Source organism: Rhinolophus sinicus, linkage group LG11 (assembly GCF_036562045.2).
Source record: "Rhinolophus sinicus isolate RSC01 linkage group LG11, ASM3656204v1, whole genome shotgun sequence".
NCBI lineage: Eukaryota > Metazoa > Chordata > Mammalia > Chiroptera > Rhinolophidae > Rhinolophus > Rhinolophus sinicus.
Window position 1 is genome coordinate 53423941 of NC_133760.1, and position 14528 is coordinate 53438468.

General features: G+C 52.5%; 1 protein-coding gene across 3 annotated transcripts in view; it reads left to right on the plus strand.

Moving 5' to 3' along the window:
* Window positions 1-14528, plus strand: part of PRKAG2 (protein kinase AMP-activated non-catalytic subunit gamma 2) — a 189673-nt gene that overhangs the window by 61363 nt on the left and 113782 nt on the right. For all 3 annotated transcript variants that reach the window (XM_019712807.2, XM_019712806.2, XM_019712808.2), the window contains exons 2-3: window positions 3121-3189; window positions 5905-6184. In XM_019712807.2, coding sequence (XP_019568366.1) covers window positions 3121-3189; window positions 5905-6184 — 349 coding nt within the window. The remainder of the gene's footprint in view (window positions 1-3120; window positions 3190-5904; window positions 6185-14528) is intronic.

Genomic DNA, 14528 nt, shown 5'->3' on the forward strand with positions numbered 1-14528 from the left:
CTCGTCTGAAGTACTGTGGGAACGCAGATAAGACAGGAGTTGATTCTGTCAGAGGTGGGGCCCAGCCAGAGATAATGTCTGAATCGGGCTTTGCGTGACACATAGGAGTTCACTCTGTGAACCAGGATTTGGGGGCTAGGGGAGGAGGGCAGGAAGAGCAACACAGCACAGAGGAAGGAAGGGGCTTGGAGCATTTGGAGAATGGCAGCCAGGGCCAATGATTCATCCCAGGCTCTGTGCTGGAGGCTGGCACTGTCCTAGAGGGGCTGTTCTGGGAGCTGGTGGAGTGACCTTGAACTGGGGTGTGTGGGCAATTAAGACGGCATTCCAGACAGTGTCCACAGACACAGTCGTGTTTGGGAAAACCACAAAGGGCCTGCCTTGGCTGTTGCTGAAAGAAGGAGACAGGGTGCAGAACACATGAGAAGTAAGGCAGCAGAGGTCCGTAAGTCCCTGGGGCCTGGATGGGAGCCTGCAAGGCCTGGCCAAAAGCTCCTGACAATGGTTCATCCCACCAGTCACTGGGGGACGCCCGTGGCTCTGCACCTGGGTTGTCGGCTGAATCACACCATAGACCATCACTCATGTCCCCATTGAGACCCAGGCTCCTCGGGAGATTCTAATGGGCAACCAGGCCTGAGATGGGAGACGTAAACCAATACAAGAGAAGCCGGGTCTGCAATCTTCACACGTGAGAACCAGCGCGGTCCAGGTGACCGGGTACACGAGCCATTGCTAAGGCTACAGCAGAGCCCCTGGGGCTTTCGGGGAGGGGCCGACATCGTGAGGCTCACAGTTTTAGGGATCACTCTTTAAGCAGAAGTTTGGAACTGGCTTGAAACAGGGAGGCTGAAAGGCCTGGCTGATAATTAGGTAACTTGAGAGAGAGCTGGGCGAAAGAGGGTGCAGATCTGGAACCCAGCAGAGGAGCAAGGAGGGTGGAAGGGGTTAAAAGGAAGGATTGGTGCACAGAAAACTACAAAATGTGGCTGGAAGAAATGAAAGAAGACGCAAATAAGTGGGATGACCTTCTGTGTGCCTGGATAATACTGTTACGAGGCCAGCACGACCCAAAGCGACCTACAGATTTAGTGCAATCTCTATCAATGTCCCAACAGCGGTTTTGTTGGTAGGTTTGTTTGTTTGATTTGCAGAAATAGAAAAACCCATCCTACAATTCATATGGGATCTCAAGAGACCTCAAGTCGCCAAAACAATCTTGGGAAAAAAAGAAGAGAAAATATACAAATGGCCAACAAGCACTTGAAAAGATGCTCCCCCTCCCTGATCATTAGGGAAATGCAAATCACCTCACACCCATTAGGACGGCTCCTATGAAAACAAACAGAAGAGGGGGAAAAAAGAAACAGAAAATAACAAGTGATGTTAAGGATGTAGAAAAACTGGAATCCTTATGTACTGTTGGTGGGAATGTAACCTGCTGTGGAAAACAGTATGGTACTTCCTCAAAAACATTAAAAATAGAATTACCATATGATTAGCTATTCCACTGCTAGATATATACCCGCCGCCCCCAAAATGAAAGCAGACTCTCAAAGAGATATTTGTGCACCAATTATATTCGTTTACTGGAGTTGCCGTAACAGAGCACCGCAGACGGGGTAGGTAAACAGCAGAAATTAATTTTCTCACAGTTGTGGAGGCTAGAAGGTGTCGGCAAGGCTGGCTTCTTCTGAGGCCACTCTCCTTGGCTTGTGGATGGCTGGCTGTCTTGACACGGTGTTTCCCGTGTGTGTCTTATCCTGATTCCCTCTTGTGACAATATAGTAAGGGCCAATACAGTAAGGGCCTGCCCATATGACCTCATTTTAACTTAATCACTTCTTTAAAGACACTGTGTGTAAATACAGTCAGATGCTGAGGTGCTGAGGCTTAGAACTTCAACCTATTAATTTCAGGGGCGAAGGGGGGTACACAATTCAGCCCCTAACATCTGTGTTCATAACAGCAAAAGTCACAAGCGTCACAAGGTGGAAGCAACCCAAGTGTCTCGACAGATGAATAGATAAACAAAACGTGGTCCATCCATACAATGGAATATTATTCAGCCCTAAAAAGGAAGGCAATTCTGACAGGCTGCAGCATGGATGAACCTTGAAGCCATTGTGCTAAATGAAATAAGCAAGTAATAAAAAAGGACAAATTCTATGTGATGCTACTTAATACGAGGGCCCTAGAGGAGTGAGTGGCATAGAGACAGAAAGTAGAATGGGGGCTGCCAGGGGCTGGGGGACAGGGCGAAGGGGGAGTTAGAGTTTAATGGGGTCACAGTTTCAGTATGGGGAGACGAGACGAGCGCTGCAGGTGGACGGTGGGATGGCGGCACGACAACGTGAATGCATCCAGCACGACTGACCTGTACACTTAGCCATTTTAAAACAGCTAAGATGGTGATTTTTATGTTACGTGCATTTCACCGCAATAAACAGCAAAAAGGTTACAAAGGAAAGGGGAAGGACATGGGCAGGTTCTCCCAGTGCAGGATGCCCAGGTGTGGTTTCTGTCTGGGTGTGGAGACTCTCACCAGGCAGGAAGGAGGACCCGGCTGAATGAAGGTCACGTGATGCCATCCTCGCAGACAAGGCGGGTTGTGGCCAGCTCCACCCTGCCTGTGCCACTCCTCCAGCCACTGTGCCATCTGATCATTTTGTCCCACCTGCGAGCCCAATGCTCCCCTGACGAGGTCCCGATATTTCTCCCAGGAAGACACACATCCATGGATACTTCCTCGAGTTTCCACGTTGTGTCTTGAGCTGCAGTCCTATCCACCAGCCACTCCCCAAAGATGGGCCTTTTCCCTCCACTTCTGCCCCCCCTTCCCCTTCCTGCACCTTCATCCAGGCCTCCCTTCCCCGGGTGACAGGAGGCAGTGGCTTCCTGGTCCAGGAGGGAACATGGGGAGTGGTTAGGACCCTAGGGGGAGTAGGTCGTCCCCTCCTTCTACCAGTTTGCCATCTGTGTCCCTCCCTCTAGGTTGGTATTCTGGGATGACTCAGGCAGGGGGAGGTGACACAGGTAGAGCCATGTGCAGCCCCTGGGTGAGGCCGACGGGCACGTGAGGGCCGCTGTCATTGACCACAGGCTCTGTTTCCATCCTAGGACCTGAGTTCCTTTGCCATGCCTCTCCTGGATGGAGATCTGGAGAGCTCAGAAAAGCATTCTCGGAAGGTAAGGCCGTCTATTTCACAGACCACCCTTGGGGCCACCAAGGCAGGACTCTCGCAGTGAGAGTCCAAGACACACTTCTGTCTGTGCTCCCACCTGCGTTCCCACCTGCACATAAACCTGTGTTCCCACCTACGTTTCCACCTGCACATACACCTGTGCTCCCACCTGCGTTCCCACCTGCACATACACCTGTGCTCCCACCTACGTTCCCACCTGCACATACACCTGTGCTCCCACCTGCACATAAACCTGTGTTCCCACCTACGTTCCCACCTGCACATACACCTGTGCTCCCACCTGCGTTCCCACCTGCACATACACCTGTGCTCCCACCTCAAGTTACATTGACATAAGGCTGCCTTTTTGATGGCAGTGAGGTGACTACCTACCAAGAGTAATTCCCAGACTGCCTTGGAAGGGCCCCCCTTTTCACCTGCCGCATTTTACCCCTTCATCTTAGCGATCCCATTCACAGTTTAGACCCCCTGTAAGGAGAGCGTGGTGTAGACTCTCCTGATCGCCAGCCCTTTCTGAAGATGTGATGATGGGAGGTGGGAGGTGCTGCTGGCCCCTGACATGCAGAGAAGCGGTGAGAACAGGAGGATAAGGCGGGATCCCTGCAAGAGTCCCTGACAGCCCTGAGGAAGAGGCGCAGCTGGGAGCAGAGCAGAACAGAGGCAGTGGAGGATGTGCCCGCTCTGCCCCCAGGAGCCTCAGTGGATTTAAGCTATTCCTCCCTGACCTCATGGGGACCCTAACCTACGGTACGTCCCTCTTTCCATAGACCCAGCCTCAGCCTTTGCTCAGCAGCTCTCCCTCCTCCCCAAGCAGAACTCACCGTGCAATGCACAGAGGACGTCTGTGGGATCAGCCTTGCAAACACCTCCCAAACAGTGTTCTCCCCCTCTGCCCTCAAACTTGACATTGGCCCTGTTCCCGGTGGCTCCCCCTCCCAACCGTGTGTGCTGCTCTCAGCGTGAGGGTAAAGGCCATGGGCCCCGAGGTCTCACTCCAAAAGCGTTGTGGCTTTTGCTCTGCCTCCAGCCAGCACCTTCTCCTAGCTTCGGGCTTGGTGGCACTCCGTGAGTGAGGGTGAGAGGCGACAAGAATGGCCCACGCTAAACACAGCTGACCGTGCCATTTCCTGGTTTCCCCTCAAACAGGGCTCTTACCCCACACGTGGCATCTTGCCATGATTTGGCCTTGCCTCCCTGACCTTCCACAAATTCCAAGGACCTGTTAGGACCCAGGTTGATCACGTGTGTGTGAAGTACTTACTACGTGCCAGGAACTGTGCCCGCTGCATCACTCACAGTATATCCCGTCCTCCTCACAGCCCTGTGAGAGCCTGATGTCCTCATTGGATAGATGAGGACACTGAAGCTTAAGTCACTTGTCACAGTTCTAGAAACTGAGCCGCGATTCGAAGTCCCATCTCTGTCTCCAGAATCCCTGCTTGTACCGCCCTGCTGGTGGGTGACGTCCCCACCACCCCCATGCCATTTCCATAAGCACACACTGCTCACCCCTCGAGGACCGTCTCCTTGTTAATTATTCTCAGGATTCGGAAACGCGTCAGAAAGCCTGAGTCCCATAGATAGGTGGCTTAGTGGCTCCACTGAATAGAGACAGAGAATTGAAATGCTTTTCCTGTTAAATGGTTAGAAAAACAAAAACTTGAACTTCCCTATCAGGAGGTGGGCTTGAGTTATGTGGCTGTCATAGCCAGGCATCTGTGCCTCAGAAGCCCAGTCAGTGAAGGGCTCAGCATGAAACCTGCCCTGGCACCTCCCTGTGGCGACGTAGCGGGGGGCGTCTCAGGGAGAGGTGGACTTGTGGTTGAGAGTCACTGAAGGTGGCCACTGGACAAGGGCAGCACATCCTTTAAAGAACCTCATGCCCAGTTTGGGGGCGCCCTCTGGTGGTAGAAGAACTCAAAGGGATCCTGGGTCCATGCAGGCACCCCAAGTGGACAGAGGCCCGAGTGAGCAAGGCTGCCTTGGGGCGTGTGCCCTCACCTACTTCTCAGCACACCTGTGGCCACCAGGGTCTCTGCGTGCTAGACGATTCCCCACCAGGCCTCGTCCTTGCCCCGTCAGTCCTGTGGACAGGTCATGAATGAAGTGAGCCTCAGTCTTTCCACCTTGTTCGCTTTCTTCCTGACCTCTGTGAGCAACCCAGGGTCATTCCAATGCCAGAGCAGTCTGGAGGTGAAAAACACACCCCTTCCCAGTGCCGGAGCCCCTTGGGATGGAGACCCAGGCCCATGTGTTCAGATCACAGAGATTTGTGTTTCCTCCTTTGAAGAAGGGCAGGGAACACTGTCCAGGGGTGGTCAGACCTGGGGAAGGACAAGTGTGAGGTCTTGAGAAGTAGGGGCCAGGAGACAGACCCGCAGATAAGCTAAAGGGGGTGGCTGCGTCGTCTCGAGCCATGTCTGCTGCCCTCCCGTCCTCCCCTCCATTCTAGGAAGCTGCTTCTAGAGAGCTGGACAGAGGTCGATAGATGGGCCGTCCTTGGCTCAGGTGCTTTCCCTGGGCCACTGGTGGCCAACTTCTGTTTGTGGAAGAGCTTAGGGCTGTCTCTCAGGCAGGGTGCCATGGAGGAGCAACTTGGTGACCTTGGGAGGGAGACACGACAGTGATACGTCCGGGAAGGGCCGAGGTCTGAGTGCCGGAGCTGAGTCACCTCACCCATTTGTCTGTCTCTCTGCAGGTGGACAGCCCCTTCGGCTCGGGCAGTCCCTCCAAAGGCTTCTTCTCCAGAGGCCCCCAGCACCGGCCCTCCAGCCCCGTGTCAGCCCCCGTGAGGCCCAAGACCAGCCCCGGGTCTCCCAAAACCGTGTTCCCGTTCTCCTACCAGGAGTCCCCACCGCGCTCCCCTCGTCGCATGAGCTTCAGTGGGTTCTTCCGCTCTTCGTCCAAAGAGTCTTCCCCCAGCTCCAACCCGTCTACCTCGCCCGGGGGCATCCGGTTCTTCTCCCGCTCCAGAAAAAGTAAGACACTGATGCTATTATTTCAGGTGGGTGCCGGGCAGCGGGGCGCGTTCCTATGGCCACATGGCCACGGTACCACCCACAGGTGGCTGTGAGTTGCCTGGGGCTGAGCGCATGTGTCTGTGTCTGTCCCCGGGAACACATCTCTCTCCAGAGCAACGTTGGTTTTCACCTGTCAGGTTCTCCCTACGCTAATCCATCTGGCGTGGCCTGGCCCCGGGCATGAACTGTAAACTCCTGATACTCAGAGTATGGCTTGAAAGGGCAGCCACGTGGGGCACTGGCCTCCAACCTTCCCTGAGAAAAAGTAGCAGTGTGAAGCCGAGGCTCATGCCCTGCCCAGGCCGGGTGCCCAGCTGTTGCTCTAGTCCGCTCGGTGGCCCCGGTGGCTGTGGGACGGTACTGGGGGGATTTGCGTGCACCTTTCTCTGGCAGATCGACTCTTTCTGTTCTGGGCCCCAGGCAGCTCGGGTTGATTAGCTAGAGAAACAGAGGAAGGAAATGTATATTTAAGTGAGTTCTTTGCGCTCACGAGTATTTGTGACCTAAGTATAAAATAGTCTCAGTTGAAGCCTGTGGATCGTAGTTGGAAATACATGCACACAAAGCCAACTGTAATGTGGGTGGCATTCGTTTTCTCCTTTCCTGTGTGGTCGTGTGTCTCTCTACTCTTTCCGGTTTTCCTGAGGATGTAGAAAGTTCTTATTCGGGACGGCAGTGATTTGGGAAACAGACTTGCACTTGGGGCGTCGGAGGCTTGTGGGGGAGGGTCTTGCTTTATTTCCAGGCAACAGGACGTGCAGGATACAGCAACATGTGACCTGCAAGGCCAGGCCACAGACGGCGCTTTCAGCGTCTGTGATTTACAAGGAAAGGGCGGGGGTATGTCTTCTTTTCTTTAGTTTTTTTTTGGGAGGGGTGTGGAGTAGTCCCCCTGAAGACACCCCCCATCATGAGTGGACCTAAATGTAAATGCATAAATGTCGCATGACAAAGCGGTTTTCGTGGCTGACGTCACCCCGTGACATGGAGTTATGAACGACATACATGAAGCCTGATAGGGCAGGCATGTCCTAGCACCGATGGGTTGATGCTCTAGGGGGCACCCCGCTTCCTCGACAGGGGTTCTGGAATTCTCAAATACTCTGTCATGCACTATCTCTAGGAGGAGCAGACGTCAGGCGAGCCCTACGTCAGGGCGTCCTGTTTCTCCAGACACTGGCACCGTGTCTGCGTTGCCTACAACAGAAAACTAGGTTTGCTGGAGCTGCCATCACAAAATACCCCTCACCGTGGAGCTGAAACAACAGAAATGTATTCTCTATTCTCTCACGTTTGGAGGCTCGAAGTCCAAAATGAGGGTGTCAGGTGGGCTGTGCTCCCTCTGGCTGTAGAGAAGAATGTCCCACGCCTTCCTCTGCGCTGCTGGTGTTGCTGGGTGACCCTTGGCTAGTAGGTGCCCCACTCCAGCCTCCGCCTCTGCCTGTCGTCACATGGTGTTCTCCTTCGTGTGTCTGTGCGGGTGTCTGCCCTGCGTGTAAGCACCACAGCAGCGTTGGACAAAGGGCTCCCCCGGCTCCAGCATGAGTGCATTTTAATGAATTACACTTGTGACGACCCTATTTCCAAATAAGGTCACATCCTGAGGTTCCTAAAAAGACCTGAATTCAGAGGAGACCCTTCTTCAACCCAGTGCCCAGGTTCTGTAGGAAAAGCCAAGATCTACGACTCACATCGCTGGTTGGCGGGTGTCGGGTGGTCAGTCTGAGAAGACCATGTTATGTCATCTGTAATGCACACTAACTACAGCACGACCCTGCGTTCCCTGTGCGCGTTGCCGGCTGGAAATCTCAGAACCACATTTGTATGAGGGGCATTATGGGACACCATTCTAATCTTAGTTCTGAATCCAGTTTTGGACCCGGCCTCCACTTTCACATCCCTTTATTTTAAAACAAGGAAGACGGTTCTTGGTAAGGAACGGTCAGGACTCAGAAAGTCTGGCTCTGGGGGGCTTGGCAGCAAGTGTTGATGGATCTTCCCATGCGGTCCAGAGAGTTCCTCGTCTTTGTCCACTTACCTAGTCTACACTCCTCGTTATGGGATGTCTGATGAGCCCACCTAGGATCTCGGAACCAGTCAGTCATGCAGGGGAGGGGCAGCAGAAGCTCACAGGACCTAGACAGGAAGTCCCCAGAGAAGAGACCCAGTTGGCAACTGGAACATTTCACTCCTGCTGCCCAGCCTGTGTGCACACACACACCTCCCATTTTTACAGAGATGCCCTCATGGAACTCGGTCCAATCACCCGACGCACAATTGTAAGTGTACACGCTGCTTCCCCAGTGGGACGCCACCCAGCGTCGTGACCAGCCATCACAGCTAAGGATGTCTCTGTGATGGATTGTTTCCCGAGTGCTTGGTCTAAAGGAAATGCCCCCTTTCTCCTCGAGTTCTGCATCCCGTCTTTCTGTCCTATGACTTATAACCTATATGATGAAGCAGAATTTAAAAGTGGGACAAGCTCCCCCCCCAGGGGGCACCGATATATACTCAAGCTTGAGCAACACCGTTACTTATTATGAGGGGGAAAGGAAGAGGGGAGGTAGAAATAAGCACAATCATTTTCAAAGGGGAACCAAGAGCGGAAAAGGCGATAATTCAATCTTCAGGCATTCCAGGAACCAGGAAGGGAATACAGGTGGAAGATATACTTCCAGCAAATACCAAGGCTGGATGGTGTTCTTTGCCCAGGGAAGAGAACCAAAGTTTTGTTCTAGAAGGATCTTCTCTCTTGGAGGGCCTGCTTGTATGGAGTGTCTGTGGTCTCTCACTAATATTTACCTGTGGCCGACTGGTCCAGTGGCATGTTGATTCAAGCCATGTCTTGGGAGTTGTGGGGTTTTCACCGTACCCCTTCCAGCCCCACTGTATAGTGGCAAGCCCATGTGCTTTGGTGATCAGGGTCAGTCACCCCAACCAAAACAATAACCCACTTTTGTGCTTCTTCCCCTAATATAATGGTCAGCACACTGTAGCCCGGGGACAAAATCTGGCCTGCCACCTGTTTCTGGAAATAAAGCTTCATTGAAACACAGTCACATCCATTTGTTTCTTTTGCCTACGGCTGCTTTCACACAGTGACAAAGACCATAAAACCCAGAAAGTCCACCATGTTTACCTTGTCTAGTAAGTCAAGAAGGCTTAAGAGGCTGTGTGGCAGTAGAAGCTTCCAGAACAGTGAATCTTTATCTTTCAAAGATTGTTTTCTTCAACGTGATTTAGAATGAGCTTGGCTTTGGAGATGAGGAAAGGAAAACACGTGTCCGTATGTTCATAAACTACAAATGATAAAATTAAGGTGTCTTAAAAGGCAGTAACATTCCACAGTCGGCAAGACAGGGCCTCAAGAAGGGTTTTGTTTCATGTTACTAAACTTTGCTCCCTGATCATTGATAACAATTATAATGCTATAAATATTATACCTGATAATGACACAGAATCATAAATGCCTGCCATGTGCATTCTAATGGCAGCAAATGTGATGATTATTTTCATCTTCATTAAAAACTCTCTGAAGCAGTATTTTCACTGTTTTCATCAGTGAAAATGAGTGAAAAGTGGAAACTGAGGCGCAGAGAGGATAAGTCATTGAGCAAAGACCACACAGCTAGTAAGTGGCAAAACCAAGATTTGAACCCAGGGCGTCTAACTCCCAAATCTGCTTTTAACCCAGATGGGAAGACCCCACTTTTAAGGAGTGAATTTTAGGAACAGAAAGCCAATGGCTGGACCACTGGCTGGCCTTTTAAGGGAAAACAAAATAGAGGTGGTTCCTTGTTCATTCCTGGAAAAACACACTGTCCCCCAATATTCCCCAATAAAAATTTTTAAAAAAAAAAAGATTCCATTTTAAAAAAGAATTATTTCAGGCACTGTCAGGTAGATTAGAAAAACATACAACTTCATTTAATCCTTATAATAACTGCTATGGGTTGAATGGTGTCCCTTAAAAAAGCTGTGTTGAAGTCCTAACCCCTGGTGTCTCTGAATGTGATCTGATCTGGAAATCAAGCCATTGCAGTTGTAGTTAGTTGACATCAAGTCACACCAGAATGGGGATGGGGAGGCCTGACTCCATGTGACTGGTGTTTCATAAGAAGATGGTAATGTAGACAGAATAGCACGAACATCTACCTACACGTAGGAAGAACATCTGTCCTGTGCAAAGGACAATAATTGTAGGGATTGGAGTGACACGTCTCCAAGCCAAGGAATGCCAGGCGGTGCCAGCAACCACCCCAAGATGGAAGAGGCCAGGAAGGATTCCCCTAAAGCGTTCAGAGGGAGCCGTGCCCTGCCAGGCTCAGCAAACCTCAGGTGTTTTCTGGCTTTATGGCCAAGTGACCACTAGGAGGCGTGATAGCCCCACATTCTGAGCTTCATGCCCCGGAAACAGAGACAGGACGCACTGTCCCTGCCAGGTTTTTCCAGCTTGGGATGTTTGACTTCAAATGCACCTCCCAAACAGAAGAAAGCTGGTGTCACAGAGCAGACATGTCAGCCTCCCACCTGACCAGACCTTTTAAAAGTCTTACACTGACTACGTTTGTTCCCTATGCCAGGCACAGGGGTGTGGGGGGGGGGGGGCGGGGTACAGCAACGAACAAGTGCATCCCTGCCCTTGTGGGATTCCATTCTCAGGAGGGGAGATAGTGACAAACATGTATCATGTTGACAAAAATGCTGTGTGGAACCAAGAAAAGTAAGGGTGAAGGGGCAGGGTCGGAAGGGTGCTTTCTGCAGGGTCACAGGAAAGTCCTCTCTGATGTGGAAGCATTTGAGCTTGGATGGGATGGAGCCAGGGAGTGGCCAGGCGCGGGTGAGGGGTGGCGCAGGTGTCCTGAGCAGGGCCACCTCTGAGCCTTCCAGCAGAGGTCAGGGACGTGGTGCGACCTTACAGGCCAGCGCAGGATTCCACATTTTGTTATTGAATGATCCCGGAAGCCATCAGACAGTGTAGCTGAGGGAATTAGTCTGGCTGCTGTGCAGCAAGAGATGGTAGTGGGGGGACCCACGGGGGCCACTGGAATGAACTGGTGACCAATTATGATGGTCTCCTGCCTCTTTTGAGACCTCCTCGTGCCCCACCGGTCCAGGAAGCCTTACCTGATGATACTGGCCTGGAACAATCTGCCCAGCTCTGAAATATCACTGTTATTTTAAGCAGCTGCCAGTCTGTGTTCCCTCAGGATATGCTTCCATTGCGTCTGTCCTTTGGAAAATCGTGTGTGGAGGGTTGCAGGTATCTGCCTCGTATTCCCCCAAGCTCTCCTAGGCCCTCCCAGCGCCAGTCAGAGCCCAGGCCTCTGCGAGTCGCCCTTCCTGGGAAGAGCCCCAGGGTCTGGGCCACGAGGGCACCTACACGTGCACGTGTGTCTGGTTGAAGGAGGAAAAGCTGCTGGAACTGGCAAGGAAAGGGCGGCCTCTCATCACCGTTGTGAAGGGGACAACGCTATGTTGAGGACCCTGGAGCTGCCTTGTCCGCTTCCTCTTGTGGCCTCCTGGCTCCAAGAGCTGCGGTGGCCTCATCCTTTCCCTCCTCCCTCAGGCCAAATCCAACTTTCAGGGAAGGTTCTGGCAAAGGTATTCAAACTAAGGTGTATGGAGTAGAAGTCAAAGGCTACATACTTGGGGGGTAGTTGACACAGTTGGTGTATTACCGAGAAGGGGTTTCTAGCATCAAAACCGAGATGCATTGGATACTTTTTGGAAGCTGTCATTGTCTGCCCAGAATCCCTTGGCCATGCGGCGATGGCTCTGAGGGGCTGAGACAGGGTGGCATTTTGCCAGCTGGCCCCCCACTGAGCAAGAACTAGCATCTTGTCCTATGCGGGCAGCAGTCCACACACTGAGTAACTGCCCCATGGGGCTGTGGGACATTATCTTTGTCCTATTAAAAAAAAAAAAAGCGTTGAAAATTGCTGACCTGGACAGCCACCTACTCTGATTACCCTGAGGGCGACTCTAGGTCACAGCCATGGTATCTGTAGGACAGGCAGGAAGGAAAAGGTGACAACAGCCCCTGGGACCCAGGGAGTGTGAAGGACACGTCTGGCATGGGGGCGTTGAAAGGAGGCCGACAGCTGACTGATCACAGCAGGGGTCTGCCACGATTTTGACTGCAGCCCCCAGGAAGAGATAGAGTTTCTGTCATAACCCAGCACGTACACACACATGGGCGGCTGAAAGCCGTTTCTCACAGAACAATATTTGCCCTGGCCAGTGCATTGTTTTCAGTTCTACTCCCGTGTGTTTTAAAAGCGTGCTTTATCTGACTCACTCAGTGGGTATCTTGGCCGGGGGGGGGGGGGGGGGGGATGTGATCGCACTTAGGGAAATACCACCCTACGTGGTCATGAATAGCAGGATGGGGTTTGGAATGGCTGGAAGTGAATCAGGCTGGGAGCTTTTAGAGCACAGAGAACCAGGGGTGGAAGGAAGTGCTGGGGTTTTGCCAGAGATGTGGGATGTACACGTTGGAACTATATCTATGTCGAAGACCAGCTCACAGCCATGACCCAGGTCACGTGGACTTTGCCCACACCAGTAAATTTCATTTTCTGTTCCTCTTTAAATTAAGATACTAAGCTTCCCCGTAGGTGGTGGCACTCCTGGAGTGAGCTAGCTGCACCTACATTCTTCAAGCCCAGCTCCCTGTCTGTGGCTCTGAATCACAGGATGTCATGAGAGCCGTTTGAAATTCGAATGAGCTTTCCAGAGAAGTGGATTTAACTTGCAAAACTTCTGGTCCTTTCACCCCATCTCTCTGCATTGGATCGCAGACAGCTTCTTCCTTTCTCTCTCAGCCACTTGAGTTTATTTTTCAAATAAGAGTCTGTTTTCCCATAAAACGACAAACGGTTTGTACTGTGTGGAAGGATGAACTCGGGCTTTTAAGACGTTAATTTCAAGCTTCTGAGTCTTGGCTTCTCGTGCCAAGGGCGCCCCGTTGCCAGCAACCTCCCTGCCTCAGCTTGCCCACAGCCAACCAACACAGGAGCTTGACAGCCTGGGAGCATCCGTAGGCCTGGTTGCTTAAATATAGAGAGGTCAGACTGCAGTGGTCTTAGTGTCCAGCATTTGGGTCTGGCACTCAAGGCTGATTACTCTGCTGACACCTTCCCCATCTTCTCTTTAGGAGCCCATCCATTTACCTTAGATGTCAGGGTCCTACCGGCAGGTTGGAACTGATGAAATTTAATACTACATGGTTATAAAGGTGAGGGAGTAACCGAGAAGCCAGCCAGAGGTTAGTGGCACACCCTCTGTCTCCCAGGGTGGGAGAGGTGAAGGGAGGAGGGCAGCATGGAGGGAAGGCACGCAGAGGTGACCTGTTAGAAGCTGAAAGTTGGTCTGTCTGGCAGGATCGGGAGACGGGCTGCAGCCACAGCCAGAGGTGCTGCCCAAGGCACCTCTGTCCCCTTCGGCTGGAAGCCAGCTGAGCAGGGGGCCTGGGCATCGTGGCTGCAAGGTCCACTCCCGTGGGCTGTGCAGAGCAGCTCCCAGGGGTCATCCCCGCTCTGGAACTTCCTACAAGTCTGCATTGCCCCTCAGCTTTGTCCTGGGCCCCGTCCTGTCTCCTTCCTTTCCTAGTCTCACGTATTGACCACGGGCCTCCCCTAACACCCATCCTGCATGCCAGTTTCCAGCGCAGAGCCTGCCACCCCGGGGAACCTGCAACAGCTCTGCTTCTGGACAGCCACAGGTGCTTCTCGTGTCAGGTCTCTGCTCCAGCGTCGGGGTGTCAGAGTGGCCTTCAGGAAGGGAGGGAGGGAGGGGGGGAGGGAGGGGCGTGGATGAAGAAATGAATGAATGACCGAGGCAGAATTGAGCCAGGCCTGAGGACTGGTTGGCACTAGTTAGGTGCTGGGAAGGGAGACTATGAGATGGAGAGAAGGCAGCACCCAGCTCTCCCTTCCTTGGGTTTCCTCGCAGGAATTTGTACCAGTGGGTCTGTCCCCACATGTTGCCAGAATCCAGAGTTATGTGAGTTCTACCCTCTGCCTGGCTATATAAGACTTTCCCTGGCTTGCCCTTGCTCCGTGGCACCGTGCCGAGGCTGAGAGCATGCCTGGCCGTCCTCAGGCCCCACCTCAGCCACCCTGGCTCCGCGGAAGCCAAGGCCCTGGGCCCTGCACTCACCAGCTGCGGCTGGAGCTTTCTGGATCGGGGCAGCTGGTGAGGTCTGAACCAGCGAGCTGAGCAGACTTCAGAAAAACGTGACTCATCTTGCCTGCCCACAAAAAAAGGAAAAGTATGCATGGCATCCAAGTTTCCTGAA